General features: G+C 40.5%; 1 protein-coding gene across 1 annotated transcript; it reads right to left on the bottom strand.

The window, feature by feature from the left end:
- Positions 1-501: 501 nt before the first annotated feature.
- On the bottom strand, positions 502-10,067 carry LOC113135477 (melanopsin-A-like). Its single transcript, XM_026315540.1, has 10 exons — positions 9,869-10,067; positions 7,387-7,523; positions 7,039-7,172; positions 5,547-5,750; positions 5,220-5,391; positions 4,536-4,697; positions 3,826-3,933; positions 2,838-3,006; positions 2,527-2,709; positions 502-1,068 (listed from the first exon to the last, which is right to left on the bottom strand). The coding sequence occupies exons 1-10, from the start codon at positions 9,980-9,982 to the stop codon at positions 955-957; spliced, it is 1,497 nt and encodes a 498-aa protein (XP_026171325.1). The 5' UTR covers positions 9,983-10,067; the 3' UTR covers positions 502-954.
- Positions 10,068-18,097: the final 8,030 nt, after the last annotated feature.

Consider the following 18,097-nt stretch of genomic DNA (forward strand, 5'->3'; position numbering starts at 1 on the left):
TATAACCCACCTAAAACCACAACTTCTTGCTTTGTCTGAATGTTTATGAATGAGCTTTCGAGGAATGTTGTTGTCCCTGGATGGGACTACGTTCACCTGCATCCATTCTCAACGCTAAGCTAAGGTACCCAGCTTTCATCATGGAAAAGAAAGTGTATATCCAAGAATACTGATACTGTGATCTCAGAATCTAAAGAAACTGTTAAAATGAAGTGAAACACAGCAGTTAGACCCAGATCGTCCGCTGTGGGTTTCTTGTGCAATGTCAGACACATGTTTTGGGTGTGTTGATATTCAATTTTAATCAGGATAAACTATTTATTTGTTTATAACCTGTCAGACTGTATTGATATCAGAAGAATCCAAACAGCTAACATAATCTCTTGACTGCACAAACATGGGGTTTGTGTGACTGTGCAAAAGATTTGATTAGAACTGATAGAAGAGCAGCAGGAAATGGATGAAACTGCACAGTAGAGAAAAACAAGGTTGACTGGACTGATAAGAATAAGGAGGGAAAAAGAGATATGCCAACCACTTCACATCACTTTACACCTACAGCTTGTTCGGCTGTACAGTCAGAGTTCAGATTTATTTTCAGTGGACTTTTTTAGATGTAGTAAATGCTGAATGGGAGTCATGCCTCTTTAAGCAGTGTATGAACACCTGGACAGAATGGATACAATAAATAAAGGATGAGAGTAGAGCAGGTTTAAGTCTATATTATCACTGACAAATCCCTTGAAAAGACCAAAACAGGGCATTTATCCCACTAACAAGTATCATCAGTTTCAATAGCTTTTGAACAACAGTGGAGTTTTCTGTGGCACAGATCTATTTGCTAAAAGGCCTTTTCTACACAGATGATAGTTGTTAGTGGGATGTTTTTGTTGTTATTGTGAATTTTTTCATGGAGTTCAATGTTTTTCCTGTTACAAGAAATACATGCCACCCCTACTGCACAGCGTGTGAGACTGCCGGTCGGTGGACTCTTACAGTAGCAGGCAGATGACTGGTTGGCTGCAGACTGATGTCCGACATGGAGATGTCTTCAGGCACCGTTAGAGTCTGAACAGTATGCACATGAACACATCCATTTAGTATTAGTTACACTCAAAAGCTCTTTTGTCCAATTTGTCCAAATCACAGCAACCTTTCAGATAGCAGTCCATCTCTCTACAAGTATGTATACTGCTTCCTCCATCATGTGCAACAGCAACATGATTAGCATTAGCACTGAGAATGAGGGCCCCCCTACTGTGAAATCTTTACAGATTATTTACGTTTCTAGCGATGTGGTAAAAGTAAGGCAATGCAAGATATTAACACATTTGCATACACAAAGGCAATTTAAAGTGCTTTATATAATGCAATATAACAAAGAAACTGAGGGAAATTTACACCTTGACAGACATCATGTCTGCGTGGAGGTAATAGACGATATGTCTGCTACCTCCCTGAGTGACCGGTGTTAATTCAACAAAGACTTTTGACATGGCTTTGTATTCATTAGTGACGAAAAGTCACAAACACGCTAATTATATTACGTATGCCATCCTGCCGGCATGATTTACATGTGAAGTGACTGTGGTGTAAATTAATGCTGTTCAGCTGTTATAAAAGCTGATCATTTTCTGTGTTCGGGGTCAATTGGTATTGACCCGTTCTGCAGACCATATGCTCTGTTGTGACTCTGTTGTTCAGCCTATTAAATTTGCCATCCTTTAACCTGAGATTTGCCTCCAAGTGTTTTTGCCACAGAAATCAAATTCATACTGAAAAAAAAAGGTCAGTATTTTGCTTATTATTCACTTTCCTGAGATGATTACATTTGCTTGTAAATTGTACCTTTTAAATAAACAAGATATCAGATAGTGAGCCGTAGGTGTGCTAATTAATTTAAGGCAGATTTCTTAACCGTTGGACAGAGCCAGGCTCAATGTTTCCTTGCTTCCAGTCTTTTTAGACCAATGACTGAAAATTCTATTGTTTTCAACAGTGTAAGTAGGTAAAAGGCGATTACAGATAAAAGCAAAAGTATATGTTTCTGGTCTGTGCAGAGATGGAAGCAGATTGAGGTCAGGGTCTCCTAGAGAATCTGCCATCTTCATCTGCCAACAAGTGCAGCACATTGAATCATGGGGCTGTGCCATGCAGGCTGAGGATTAAATCCCAAACTCTCAGATTACTGGATTAGTCTTTGGACTGTAATGGAGTCCTTAATGAACCTGACCTGCATGGCAATATGCCTGTAAGGTTATTTGTGTATGTGTGTACATGTGGGTTGCTTGTGTTTTTCTGCGAAATAAGATGATTACAAAGAGACAGAAATGCTCAACTGGCCTGTGCAATATGCCTTTAATTGTAGCCCTCACTGACACTCACTCTAATGACACCTGACCCTTCTGAAATCTAAGGCTTTCTAACTGCATAAATCTTCAGTTCTGTATACTCTGTCAAATACTGTATATTAAAGTATCTATAGTATGTAAAAGTACTTGACATAGGCTTTGACTTCATACTCACAGTGAGGTGATATATGACCGGATCAGGGAGGTTGTGGGGGGCTGTTCTCTCAAAGTCTCCCATGTTGTGACCTCTCACCTTTAACCTCTGGCTGGTTTGGCACCCTTGTTTGACATCACTAGACCGCTGATGACTAACAGGTACCTGAGATGAGAGGTCATCCTCTGTGTCTGAGAAGTGGGCCTGACACCATGCACAGGTAACATGAGAGAAAAAAAAAACAAACTAAAGTCAGCAACTTGAAATCCGAAGCATTCGTCATATAAAGTGTAAGACAGAGACATACCATATTAGATATGAGGTACACTCACTGATTCACTCTCAGACTGGGATGAGTGGCCAAGCGTTCTGGGGCCTTTAACCTCTGACTGGTTGGTGAGGGTGGATCGCTGGGTGGACTGGAAGCTGCTGCTGAAACGCTCTCTGCCAGCAACACACAGCAGCACCCCGAGGTAAGGAACATATCTGCTGAGTGCCGACCTGATGCAGACATACAGAGCAGAATGTCAACTTCCACTTTTAATCAAGAAGCGAGCAATGAAAATCTATTAAGACAAAGTCAGTGATCCCAGCTCTGATAATACAAAGATGTGTCGTCAAGAAGTGTACATGCAAACACACAGCCCAGATTGTAGTATTTATAAAAATGAAACCATAAAAAAACCAGGATCTTCATAAAATGTGAACATCAGCAACTACAGACATACTATACGGTGTCCTGTCTTTACTCCTACAAATTTCCAGTGCTGAGTGACACTGGTGACAGTGACAACAATAAGTTATCGGCTGCCTTTCAGGAACAATCATCTGCTCCAAGCCAAAGTGTCGTTCTCAGTCACAAAGTGAATAAAAGAATCTGTAGCAATGGTCCCAGCTGCCCCGTGTGACACTCTCATTAAATCAATGAAAGCATGTAAACGCAATAAGCATGACCCAATCTAATCCCATATAATACCTCATTTTTATGGACTCTCAGTAACCCCTGGTGTCACGAAGGAGTCCATCTTAACCACACACAACCAGGATCAACAAGTAACATTGCTCAGTGGCAGATTTTCTTAGTTACTAGAAAGGAAGAAAAATATTTACTAGCTACTGTCCACACCCTGGATATCAAAACTGGTGGAAACAGAACAACCTGACAACCTTGTTTACTTGGGGGAGGAAACTAATATTGCAAGGGAACCAGCAAAATATATCAACACATAAAACATTACTGAGCTACTTCAAAGTCGTCCTTTCCATATCATTAATTTAAGATACTGCTAATGAAACTCAACACCTCAGTGTGCATCCTACCTGTATTTTGGATGTGTAATAGCATATATGATGGGGTTGTGGATAGCAGATGCTTTAGCAATCACAGCAGGAACAGAGTTCATATAAGGAGTCAATAGGTCAGCGTACCTGAGAGAGAGAGAGAGGAGAGCTAGATGTCCATAAAAAGAAAAATGAGAGAAGGAAATGAGGCACACTCATGTCATAGGGGCAGTGGTGGGAGTGCTACACAGGAGAGGGACTACGGCCACTGCTGGATTCATGGTTTTACTTAAATATCTCAGAAATGAGTAACTTAAGCTTTCTGAAACAATGACTTTACATTGCAGCAGTATATGTAATGTGTATCAGTAAAGTCACTAACGGCCTTTCTACCTGTCCCACCATAAATAATAGCTCATTGGCTTACAGTAGACTTACAGATGTGTGCATCATATGTGTTCAAATGTATCTGTTGTGATTCACTAGAGTAAGAGCACAAGCTTTGACACAAATTGCAGCAATCAGGTGCTAAGTGTTTTAAAGTACCTTAATCACCTAAATAAGTTGTGTGCCACAGTTGTTTAATCACCAGCACACACCTGTCCCTGTCTCATTAAACCACTGAAAACCAGTCATTCATCAGCTGACTGGTTACCAGCTTCACTCTGCATTTATCCCAGGACAGTTGGCTCCTCAACCAGATATCTCTTTTGCAGTGATTGGCAAAGTGCATACATATACACACTTACCCAGCGAATGCAGTGAGGGCTATGCAGGAGTATGGGGCCCAGGAGATGACAAACAGCAGGATGACGATGAGTGCAATCTTGGCCATCTTCCATTCGCTCTTCATCTTATGAAACCTCTTCGCAGAGTCTCTGGAGCCCTCACAGTTCATCTTAGTTACTGCACTGTCAAGTACAGACACAGTGGCCATAGTCATGATAACCTTTTTGCCTTCGTGTCAACATTAATTTACAATTTTAGATAAAAATATACTTTATCATTTCATTTTTAATTGGATTTAATTTCATCTATCCACTATCTATATCACTCATTCCTATCTGGGTTTATTTCATTTAACCTTTTTTCCTCAAGATGATGTTTATTGTACTTTTGGTATTAGTTAATTCATTCGGAAGGCTAATTTAATTCACTTACATACTGTATATTGCAGTTACACACACACGCACACGCACGCACACACAGTGTATTAGTGTTAGTAGAGCGAGCTGTTGTTGCCAGTCGATAGAGAAAACCCAGACGCGGCATTAAAGAACAGCACAATCAAACCACACACTTTGCTGTATTGAACCCCCTTGTATTTGTTAGTGCATGTGGGAATGTGGGCTGCAAGACTGAACAATACTGCTGTAACATGGTTAATGTTAATTAACCCCATGACATTAAGGTGTGTGTGTGCATGTACTAACTATGTTGTGTGTCGGATGGCCCTGAAGATACAGCAGTAGCAGAAGATAATGATGGAGAGGGGGATGAAGAAGACGAAGGTAAAAAGCAGCATGGTGTAGGAACGGACAGAAGGGCTGAACGTCATGTAGTCCCAGGAACACGAAGTCATCAGACCCTCTGGAACGTAGGCACCTGGGAGAGAGCCATGCAATGCTGGCTAAATGATCAACATTCTGCACAAATTGCACAAACTAAATTGTGACACATACTGTGTTACTTGGTTGTGTTATATATAATCACACAATAACCACACAAAAGAATCTCCAGCTGTGTGCAGTTGTACTCACTCCAGCCAAAGAAGGGGGGCAGGCTCCAGCCCATGGAGTAAACCCAGGTAACAGCTGCAATGCTCAGGGCTTTCCTGCGAGACATTGCCCCCAGGGAGGCCAGAGGCCTGGTGATTACCATGTACCGGTCCACCGCAATCACCATCAGAGTCATCATACTGCAGATACCAAACAGTGCTCCGCAGAAGGCATACAACTCACAACCTGCAGAAACCAGATCAGATCTATTCTATATTTTGCTAATATCAAATGGAGAACATCTGTTGCACATGCTCCTTAACGTTAAGACACTATCATTCCCAAATTTTCACCTAGTGCCACCAACAACAGAAGGAGCTGTGACTTCTTGTCCCCCTCAATTCTATCTGTATGTTAACATACCATGCTAAATGTCAATACCTGTTACTGTATTACTGAATCATACTTAATTTATAGTATCAAAGTCTTATGTATTGCAAGAGAGAAATGATTATCAGCTGTAAGCCCTCCTATAAACATGGAGAAACAAGTATGGTGCTTAGAGTAAAATCAATATCATGTGAGCATCATTAACACAATGTGACCGTTTCCCTAGTACCATCCTCTGCTCAAAGTTTACAGTTTTTACCCATGCAGTGAAAATGATAAAACAACCAAGGTGATTTTGTGGTTTCGATTTCGTTGTGACATACAGCCTTTTCCTGGCACACTTCCTACATGCATGCATATGAACCTAGGTTGTGTTGAGACTTGTCAAGCATCTCCAAATTGAATTGCTTTTCATTAATAATGTTATGACTGATAAAGTTATTTTTAATTATATGTTGTTCTTTGTTCAAAGGTAATCTTGAATTGTATTACAACAAAGTCTGTTTGAATTAATTTGCTGAAGGAGACAAGAGAAGGAAAATTATGTTTTATTTTTATTTACTGGTAATCAATGTATTTATTACATCGGTTGGTGAAGGGATCTGTGTCATCAATATACTAGCATTTATGCAGATATATATACACACAAAGACACACTACACAATAACAAATTACAGTCAATCATCACTTTATCGGCTGCAGTCCCTTCAGGCCCTGAATGTGTGATTTCCACTATCAACTCATCACACATCATGTAAACACAGTGAAAAGTCATCGCATCCACATACAAGAGAAAATGTGCAGTGTGAGGAAACTCAAACAAACACCACTCTGGCAGTTAAACACCTGCACATCTGTCGTCCTTACTGTCAGGGTGTGTTTGACATCCCCTGTCAAGAACTTTGAAGTCCAATACCCAAAGTGAAGAGTTAGAGAAGTATAGTGCAGAAGTGTCTAGACATATTGACTCAGGCTGTTAGAGAGCTGTTTTATTATTTTACATTTGTGAAATTTATAATTTTAGGGCTAAAGTTAGACTTGGGTTTAGGTTAAGGTGAGGGTCAGGGTTATAAAGAATGCATTATTTATAAATAAATAATAATAATATTGTTGAAATGTTACCCTGTGAATGTGCGTGTGTTACCTTTCTTTCCAAAGATCCATCTCTTGTGCATGCTGGTGATGAAGAAGATGGGTGTCTGCGTGAGACACATGAAGAAGTCTGTGATTGCCAAGTTAATGATGAAAATGTTGGATGGCGTCCGCAAACTTCTGCTTCTGCACGCACACACACACACACACACACACACACACACACACACACAGACACGCACACACACACAGTGTTTGAAATATTGTCATTAATAGTGCACTATGAATAACCAGACATCTAATTATCATGTCCGGTATATTATTGCCATACAAAAACGTGGTGCTGAGTTAGTTCATTGAAGGCAAATTATAAAACCCAAAGCCTGAGTGCAAAAAGTACCTGCAGAAAGCATAGATGACCAAGCTGTTTCCCACTATGCCTGTGATACCCACAGCCAGGATGATGACACCGATGGTGTAGTGAGCATGATCTGGGACGTCGACCGTTGGAAATGGATGACTTGAAAATGTGGAACCCTAGTAGCAAGAAAACAGGAAGGATTATGTCAGGATTGGTGTTGTTCTAAAGTAATGCTGGTGCAGAAAGTAGCACAAAGGAAGCTGCATGTGGGAGCTGTACTAGACGAGTTTATCCTTCAGTCTGTTTCAGACTGACACCGGCCTTTATTGGAAATCCGTTTTTGAATGGACACTTCATATTAAGGGTCAGAGGAAAGGACATCTCATGTCTCTCTGAAAACTTGTTTCCCTCTGTCCTTGTCCTTCTCTGTCCTTGCAGCCTTTTCCATGAAACCTAACATTAGCGAGACTAAATTGCAAGAAAAAGACACAAATGAGAAAAACGTGGATGCCGTTTATGGAACCCTTTTTAATGAGCCATAAAAAAAAAAAAAACAGGCCTTTCCCACAGAAAACCAGTGTTTGAATCCTGTGTGTAGCTTTAATCACGTTTTTTAAAAAATGCAACCATGATGGCAAAGGTTATTCTACCCCAAACTGTGATCTTTTCCTAAACCTAACCAAAATGCTTTTGTGTGTAAACCTAATGACACTGTGACATACAGTAATGGTATTCATCATAATGGCATATTCATGATTGTTTCCATGACAACAAAGGTCTGTACACTTGTGAGATGGAGTGTATGATTGTTACCACAACAACAAAGTTCTGGGTCCTATGGGTCACACTGTAAGGTGGGGACAGACAATGTAAGACTTATTACTGAATGAGGGGACATATGCAGAAAAAGTCGTATGCAACTCATGTGTATGTGAATATCTTTCTGATCTCTGCTGTCAATGCTCAGTCCTGATCCCTATTAATTCCCTCCTTCACAAATTGTTCCCTAAATCTCTCAAACGTTTATTTCCTTCCCTCTGCTTCGGCCGGTGCTGTCTGTCTCCTGGCCTGAACAGCTCGGGGCGAGATTAATGCCGATCACACGGCGAGGAGAAAAGAGAGGCACAGTGAGCAGTGTGGCATGGGAGTCTTCTCTGAGTTTATGAGTACACACTGAAGCCAAGCGTTTCTTCATTTTTATCTTCGTTAGTGGAAAACAAGAAATATATAAATGGAAATTATCTGGTGGCTGTTTGGTGGCGAAGGATTTCAGTACAGGCCGAGATTATTGAGAGAGAAGACTAAGCTCATACAGAGAGTAATAGTAAAGGAGAGGAAGACAGTTAGACATCCACTATAGAGCCATAACCTGAATGAATAGGAAACATGGATACACAAAAATGAATCATCTACGCATCACTGCCATGGACTCACTGTGACTATGATTGAGCTATAACAGTCTATGAAGACCTTCACTTGCAAATAAAAAGGCAGGAGGAGAACTGACATTTCTACTGTAAGTTCAACTAGCTTGAAATGGGTGAATTGACTTTTATGCATTTAGTATTCATATTTTTTTTTGTATTCATAAGCAACATCTTTTCTGACTGAATGTGCATTATCAAGTCATTAATCAGCCTCTCAGTACGTTGGCTGATAAATGGTTATTTGCAAACTGAAGTCACTAATACAGTCTGATCAGCTGGACAGCAACGATCACACAAGGCTGTCCACATGCAGACACACATACTGTGACATGCCCAACTGTATGTGCATGCACACACATACTGAAAGTACTGCAGGATCAACTCCCCCAGTGCTCCCACCATGAAGACCAGGCCACGAAACCTACAAAAACAGAACCCTGCAGGTCTTTGCTCCAAAGTCAAGATCTGAGCCATTCACACCTGTTGATGTTTAGCACACTGGTGCCCAGGTGTTTCTCACTTTGCATTTCTAACAGCTGTTTCTCTCCTGGACACCTTGGGGTCACTGGACTGTTTTATGCTTTATATTCTTTATGCAGCACACAGGTGGAAACAGTGCTGATTCCCCTGAATACACTAATAAAGCCCACTCAGACAGAGGGAGGCTCCTGTTGCAAATCGCGCGTCGTAAACATTCCAGCAGTAAAGCGCACAAACGTGACACTAATGTTAGAGCTGGCACCTTTACATATAAAAGTATAACCTACGCTGCTGGCAGACTAAGTTTGTTGTTTTTATCCTGTGGGGCTGCAAACACAATATTGTATCTTTTACGTGCGTTTTTACGGTGTGACTCATTCATTCACAACATCCCGCATATTCACACCCCTCTCGGCCTGTGTTCCTTCAATTTATGAATGACCGTGTGGAAGAGTGATACTGAAACCAGGAACATTATCGCTTCTTTGCCTGTTTTGCCAGTTGGTATGTGGCGGTTACGCGTCGCTACGACGCACAGAAGCTCTCCCGATTGGGGGATCGTCCTTCCAGTAGCCACAAGAAAACAAACAACGGAGTGAGAGCAGGATACTCACAGCTGTAGAGCCAGGAGACAGCTCCATGAACGCACTGACCGGACTGATGGAGCTGATGTTCCAGGGTGCCCGGGCTGACGGCTCCGGTGTGGCTACCAGCAGCCTAGGCTCCATTGCTGTTGATGAAAGGATTTTGTGTGAGAGAAGTGGACCTGAGAGGTGTGTAGTCTATATCATGTGGTCTAGGAGTCCGAGTGGCCAGTCACCATCTCAGTACTGCTCTCACATCACTCTGACAGCACTACCGCTGATACAGCTGTGAAGGGGTGGGAAAGACGTGATCTCTCTCTCTCTCTCTCTCATCCAATTTCTGCTTCAGGGATGTGTGTCACTGGGTCCGTGCGTGTGTGGATAAGATTGATCTTCAATCAGTTATTGAGTTTCAAGAAATCAATGGACCCTTTGCACCTTTTGCGTCCTCTCATCCATTTGTTTTCATTTTCGCCACTTGATGAAATGAAAACATTATCATACAAAAACCCACATTGTTTGTGTTTTCCATTTATCATCTTTCTTGTCTTGGGAGACTTGTCAGAAGTTTAATCTTGGAGAAATTCCGTGTCCGTGGTCTTCTTTTACCAATCAAATCGATATTTAACATATTGCAAAGACATGAGTCAAAGAAAGTGTGTTCGATGTGTGCAGGGATTTTATCTAAAGTTCACAACAGAACATGCTGCTGCTCTGCAGAAACTAAAGAAGGATAGAAGAAATGGGCAGATAATGGAAGGATTAAAATGTTTATGTTCTGGGGTTGATCTGGTCTGATTTTCACTGTGTATGTATTTGTTTAATCCTACAAAGGAGGAGCAGAAGGTGAGTGAGGAAGCAAGAATACAGGCAAAATGAGGAGAGCTATTAACTGCAATATCAAGAGTTGACGGGAAATTGCATATTTGTCTTCTCATCCTGACTATTGTTCATTTATACTGCAGATGATTTGTTACAGGGCTACTAATAGTTTCCTAACCTTCGATACACACAGCAGGGTTAGCCAGCTGGCTGCTCCACAAATAGGATCCCCCATTAAACTGACAAAAATTGTTTATTAGAAAGAGGTGGAAAGTGCAAAGCAGAATGACCAAATTATGAGATGACAACCCACTGAAAAGTGTTACAGCTGTCGCACAAAATAAAAATTGATTTAGACCTTCAATAAATGATGTTTTGGTCACGCAACATAAGCATCCAGTGGAAAAAGATCACCCTCATAAGGTGAACAAGTTTGCAGCAGACAGAGAACAAGATTCCCATTCAATTACATGCACGCACGCACGCACGCACGCACGCACGCACACCCACACACCCACACACACCTGTTTTGTCTTTAATTAACCCCATGACAAAAGGATCTGGCTCTTTAGTTGCTAAATACTCCAGAGCTGCCTGCTGCAGATAAACACAAGGCCATGAGGGCAGTGACAGCGAATCCCAAGAGCACAGGTGCTGGTTGGAAAAAACCAAAACAAAGAGCTTAAAGATGCTAAAAAAGTTCAAGTGAAGCTGAAAGGAGCTGCAGTCAGCAGATAATGCTCTGTGCTTGAGAAGCCATATGATCCACTGCTTACCTCAAAACCTAATTTCTCTCTGTACAAGTGTGATATAAGAAAATCACACCTGTGCAAATCAATGCATGCACAGCTTCATAGAGTGTTTATTCCCAGAACAAAGTAACTATTAATTCTTTAATACCTGCACTTATTCTTCCGTGTCATGAACTGTATATGTCACAATAAAGAGAAAGAGAGATCTGAAACAGGAACATATTTGTTTGTTACTCTGATCACCCTGTGTAAACAATCATCCCTTCACCTCTACAGATCCAAGATGACATTTAGTTGAGAGCACTGGATGGAGAGAACAGCAGAGGCTGACTGACTGACTGTTGGGAATAATGGCTGATTGTCAGCCAGAGGAGAGGAATCTTTGGGAATTTAAGCATGACCATCTTTCAGTTTCAGGTCAGTCTAGAGGGAAGTGCAGTCTTATGATGCCTTTCTCATGTATAATATAACATCTTTGATTCCCTAACCCCAATTCGTTCTTCTTACGTCATCACTGTTTGCCCTTGGGCATGAATTTTGGTTTTTGCACTAACCCCTGCCCCCATTTTACTGTTTATATAACTCCTTATTCCATAGTCTTCCCCGTTCAACAATTATTAGTTGCTAATGCGCTCTAATGCTGTTTAATGCTCCATAATACAGCATTACTGCCTCTTCAGCTCCCTTAACTCAATCAGGTTAATCCACCTCTGGAATGCAAAGTGTTGATATAAGGAAATTCTGACATTGGAAGATGTGACCGATGGGTAATGACAGCACGATGTGTATGAAGATATGTACTGCCTTGTTCATGCCTGAACACTGCACTACTGAAGTCTCCATACTAAGTGATTATTTTACTTTCAGTAATTTCTCCACCACTGAATACACAGAAATGCCCTGACACAAGACACAGACTACAATCCTCTTCCCTTCTCACTAAACTCTCTAACAATCATACATTTGTCCTACATGGGTGCTGTGTATTTTGATTTCATTAGTACAGTGTGTGTGTGTTTGCAAGGAACCCAGCCCTCCAGCAGCTGCAGGACTCACAAAATAACTGGTCCCATGATGGAGAGTTCTGGCTGATATTAAGAGGATCAGAATCTGGGTCTGGACTTACACAACAGGAGTATTATACAAACAACACAACCAATATGAAGGCTAAAACAATACCACTTTGTGTGGCATGATCCCCCTTGTCCTTCCTCGCTCCATCTTTCTGATTCCCATTCAGGTTAAACAAGGTTATATTTCCGCCCAGGGTCGTGCGTCGTCCATGCAACGGCTCAGAGGATAATGAAAATAATGAACATTAGCTTCAAATCCAGTGACCCAATTTCAGGCTGACTGTAGGTGTGTTTGTATGTTGTCAAGTTGTTGTATGTTGTTGTGTTAAACCATGAACATCAGCCCATAGCAACAAATCCACTGACTGCTGTTATTTTTGTCCCTGACTAATAGGTATAGACAATGAAGGCTATTTACTGTTAGCCTGGGAAGCCTGCAGCCATATACATGTCCATCACCAAAACACAGACCTGTGGTTGCGTATGATCAGGCTCTGGTGCAGCAGGATGCCAAACTAATGATTGGTGGATGCTCTTGTTCAATTCCTTCCTAGGGAACGGGTTCTTTTTCCATTGATTTGAAATTCCACCATCTGGCTGTGGATCCTCACCAGAACATCCTTGACACTCAGCAGATGCATGCAGCTGTTGGGGGAAACTATCGCTGTTTTAACCTCCACAAACTGACAAGGTTAAATTAAGCATCCTGCAGATCTGTTGTTGTAGACCAGTGTCCCAGCTGCACCAGATCCACTAGCTTTTTTATTGTATGCATCCAAAGAGTTATACGGGCCCTGCGTGAGTAGAAGACATGAAGGTTTGAGACATGACTCATCTCTGGTTTTATGCCTTTAATTTCCAGGAAATAACAAGAACGGAGCCTTTTTCCTGGTTCTCTTGTAAGAATTATTAAATCACCCCCTTGAGCAATAGTTTCTGTTGACAAAATGCTCTCTTTACATCAGCAGTGGTGGTTCAGTAAAGTAGAGACAGCTCAGAAACTGACCTTGTTTTCAACTAATACACAGTGAACTGCAGTCAGTGTGATAAAAGTTTTTTTTATGTGACAACTGAGGTAAGTGCCATTTCAGATAAGACACCTAAGCAAACCAACATTAAGTCTGTCTGGGTGTGAGACAGCAGGTCAGACTATGTCTTAGATTTCTCAGAAACCATATCTGGGGCTAGTACTGCAGATAATGGATTATAGTGAGTAGAAGTAAGCAAGCTACAAATTCCTTAGACACAAATGCTTTCTACTGCTATTGTGACATGTCAAAATATCTTCTATAAAAAAAGGCCTTTCAGCCTTAAACACAAAGCTGCAGCTGATGGAAATGTCATTGGTTGTGCCTGTATTAGGTCATAAACAAAATTATTAAAAATATGTTCTGATTTTAAAAAAAGTATGATAATGATGCTGGATGAAACGTGATCACAACAATCAGTTCATCCATCCATCCAACAGTGGCTGTGAAATCAGCTGCAGGCACTGCTGATTAAAGTCACTACACTTGATTCCTCCTTTTCTTGTTCTGATTTTTACCTTTCCTCTACCTGCTGTTCCAAAAAAAAGAAAAACCTGTGAGTAACCAAAACTGCTCACAGACCCACATTAGTGGCTGCCAATGTTCAAACAAACACATTTGAAAGCACAATAATTCCCCAGTAACCACTCAAGCAGGAAACACAGTAGCTTCTATTGAAAAACAATAGCAACTTCCAGGAAATACAGAGGAATTTGACTATGGGGGGTTCTTTTAGTTTTATGATGCTAAACCTAATTTATTCTCATCCAGGACCTATTATTCTCTTCTCAAGGTAAAAAACATCTTTCAAAAATGTCATTAGCTAAGATAGGTTTGTTACAACAGCCCAGTATGAGAAGAAACACTATGCTGAAAAGCTCAATCTTATACTCATTGTTATATGGTAACTGTATTACTCAAACTCAGCACTGACTTCCTGCGCTTCATTAACCTTCTTGACACTGAACTGCACTTTCTCATCAATTAAAACTTATTGTTCACGTATTGAAACTAATCAGGCAAAAACAAAATGAACTGAACTGTGCACAATGAACTGACATGGAGGAAAAAAAAAGCCAGGACCAGTAAGACGTTCTGAACTGGCAGAGAATCCAACTATCCAGCATTTAACACTTAAACTACCAGGTCTGTCATTTTAAATTATTTAAGTTATTTTGTACAATTACAAAAACTATTCATTTTCAAATCAGCATTAGGGAGGATTTTTATAAAGCAACCACTGTGGATGTCTAATGTAAAGTAAACACACCACTGTTTGCCTGCAGGGACCTGAAGTAACATGAATTAATTACTGGGCTTCACTGGTCATTCTGACAAGATTTCTGAGAGCCCCTTCTGGCATATTGATATTAGCTAAACCAGCTATTAAAAGATGAACCCTGTCCACATATTGTTGATTAGGGCAGTATAAGGGTATAATTAGGTAAATAAAACAACTGTCCTGTGTGTGTGTGTGTGTGTGTGTCCCTATTTATTTCTTCACATTAAAAAAAAAAAAAAAGTTAAAAATCAGGAAGGGGGCAAAAACTTTGTGTGTATGTGTTCACACTGCACACAAAGTGAGTCTAAAATACATTGTGACTGAGTGGAAATATAAAGGTGGACACAAACACAGACTCGCTCTAGGTAGCATAACTGTAAATGTTATTTCTAGGAGCCAGTGTTTTATTCAGGCACATTTGTCAGGCTGCTAGAACTATCAGCTGATACACTGGTTGTTTGTGGCACTGTCTCTACACACAGTAGCTTTTATTATCTCACATATAATATTCATTCAATAGTGAACAAACTGACATGTCATTGTTTTCTGTTACTGTTTACCAAAAGCATTTGATTCCCACAAGACAGCACATGTTTGTGTAGCTGGTGGAGAAAGATGGGCAAAGACCAAAAAGAAAGCATTCTTTGTTCTCAGTCAGGATCAGTAATCCTTCTTTCTGATGAGTTTGTCATCCTCCTCCACAGTTTTAAACAAATCAAATATTAAATCCCAAATACCACAAATAATGTCTCAAAGAGCTTTACAGGCCTCCCAACAGCCACATGCCACAGACTAACTCTCTAACAACATAAGACAAAGGAAGACCTAGAGGTGAGAAAAGAAAAAAGGCAGTTCAAGGAGAAACCCAGTTCAGTCGGAGTTATGTGTTGGAAAACTGTCTCACAGAAGCTGAGCATAGTCATAGTAATGAAGACTGACCTCACCCTCAGACGAATTAAAATCATGTTTCTTCACATGAAGCACCTTCGCCTCAGCAGCCAAAATAAAAGCTGTTATATTGTCCCATGATCACAGCAGGATCCAACAGTAAAGCTGCAGACTGGAAATCTAACCAATGAGCTGAGAGACCATAAAACTCTGTTGAGTGTAGGGAAAGTAATTGTCAATAAATCAGTAATGTTGCTATTTGTATGGAGAGCACAGTCTTGATTTACTGTACATACTCACGCACCGAACGACTGAGAATAAAATAAACCAAAATCTTAAACCTTACATTGATAACAAATCGCTTCCAATGACAAGCTCCAGTGGTGGTGAGATCAATTTCTGTGATTGCCTCTGTGCAACCTTTTAACCTGAGCAGGTTGCTTCTTAAAAGGTATGAAATATGTGCATGAATCAATCAATTCCTCCTAAATAAAATGTTGAATTATGACTGAAGACAACAAGATTCTGCCACATTTGAATCTAGTTCATTAAATCAATTGCTGCAGAGTTGATGCTTTAGCAGATGATTGATTTGCTCCATTGGAAACTTTAAGATGTGAGCAGAGGGATGTAACATTGCAGATCCTAAAAAGAAGAAGTCCTCTCTGACTGTGACCTCTGCAGGTATGTACTGGAAAACATGATCAACATGGCAGAGATTGCTGAGAGTGCAATCAGAGAGATAATGCAAAACAAACATTTGGTTGGTTAAGAGTATTAAGTACATACAAGAGCGTTTGCCAAAAAATATTAGTTTTGGTGCAAAGATGACGATTTGGGCATTAGACACCGACAGTGCACAGAATTAAGCTTGTGTGTGGGTGTGTTTGAGATGATGTCTTCTGTGAAGACATTAAGTGCTACATGATACTGACTTGGAGGATGGTAGTGAATAAAAGAACATCACTAAATAACAACATGACATTGTGTTTATTTCCTAGAGTTACCACTGCCCTGTGATCTCGGCAAACGGATTAGAATAAAACAGCATACATTGGATTAAAAGGGAACAGCAGGGAAGTGATTTCATACAGATCCGATGCATGAGCACATGTAAAACTGAAAAACAGCAAAAGAGCTTAGATGAGAGAGACTGAATGAGCAAGAGAAAATAAAATAAATCAACAGTTCTGAGGAAAGGACAGAGTGAGGTAACAATTGCGTGAAAGGGAAGGGAGTAGATTTTAAATTTAGCATGACAAAGAAAACTGAGCAGAAAAAATTGACTTCAAATAGGCCAAATGATTCTATGTCAAAGAGGCTCAGAGGATCAGCCTTTCAGCTCCTAAAGGCTGATCTTTGAAGCGATGCATTCAGGGGAAGTAAACTCAGCCATGGTGTTTTAGATAGGAAGCATAACAGAGGCTGGACAGCACAGCTACATCTAAATGTTATTTTTAGACACAGATACATGAGTAATACTGAAGATTTTGGCACATGTACTGTATGTAAAGCATGTACAGTGCTGCCTGGCATAATCTATATTTAAATGCATGAATCCAAATCCCACAAGCCCCAAAGGTTTGGGAAGACTAATAGCCCAAAACACACAGAAATTACTTTTGAAGTCAAAAAGAATTGATAAGTGTCAAACCTGAAACAGTTTTCCATGCAATTGTTACAGAACTACCTCCAATACTGAGAGGCATGAGGCATGCAAAACATTTTGTGCTGCTACAGGATCACAGGATCTCAACAGCTTGTTTAACTTGGTTAAACCAACAAGTCAGCTGAAAACACCAAAAGACAATATAGGCTTTGGCTAACGATGAGAAAGAGAGAAAGGGAAGATGGAAGACTGATGGGTTACAGGATGCTGCTTTGATGGCCTCATGTAAACAAAGATATTTTAAATGAACTAAGACCACATGAAATTGGCCCAGGATATGTAGCAAGCATGCTAGATGGAGGCACTAAGGAGATGAATTTCTCTCTCTTTAAAAAAAAAAAAAAGCCAACTAAGGTGTGAGGACTTAAAGAGGCGACACTGTTGGTTAGTTTGGTGAGCAAGAGCCAAACTGACCACAGGCATCAAAACACAAACTTATGTCACCCTTTGAGAAAACTACGACAAAGCAGCACCTTAGATTGCAGCCCAGTATCAACAGGAATCCCACTGATGTTGGATGATTCTGTTGGACACAGCTTATATTTAGTGCCAACTCAGTATGACTGCTGTAAGTCGTGCATTATTTAAGTACAGTAAAGAAAAAAGAAGTGGTCAGACCAAACAGGCTGCACAAAGTAAATATCACATAAATGAGCTGTGACCTGCAGAACTGTGGCACAGTAACTAATCACAGATGGAATGAATATGAACACTGTCGACAGTTTGCATCTAAACACGTTTCTAT

The sequence above is a fragment of the Mastacembelus armatus genome, chromosome 19, assembly GCF_900324485.2.
Source record: "Mastacembelus armatus chromosome 19, fMasArm1.2, whole genome shotgun sequence".
In the NCBI taxonomy this organism is placed as follows: Eukaryota; Metazoa; Chordata; class Actinopteri; order Synbranchiformes; family Mastacembelidae; genus Mastacembelus; species Mastacembelus armatus.

Coding starts and splice junctions, on each gene's coding strand:
- LOC113135477 (XM_026315540.1), bottom strand. CDS start 9,982: ATGGAGCCTAGGCTGCTGGTAGCCACACCGGAGCCGTCAGCCCGGGCA. Junction 7,173..7,386: donor GTCATCTATGCTTTCTGCAG/GTACTTTTTGCA, acceptor GTGTGCGTGCAG/AAGCAGAAGTTTGCGGACGC. Junction 4,698..5,219: donor GCCATCCGACACACAACATA/GTTAGTACATGC, acceptor TGTACTTGACAG/TGCAGTAACTAAGATGAACT.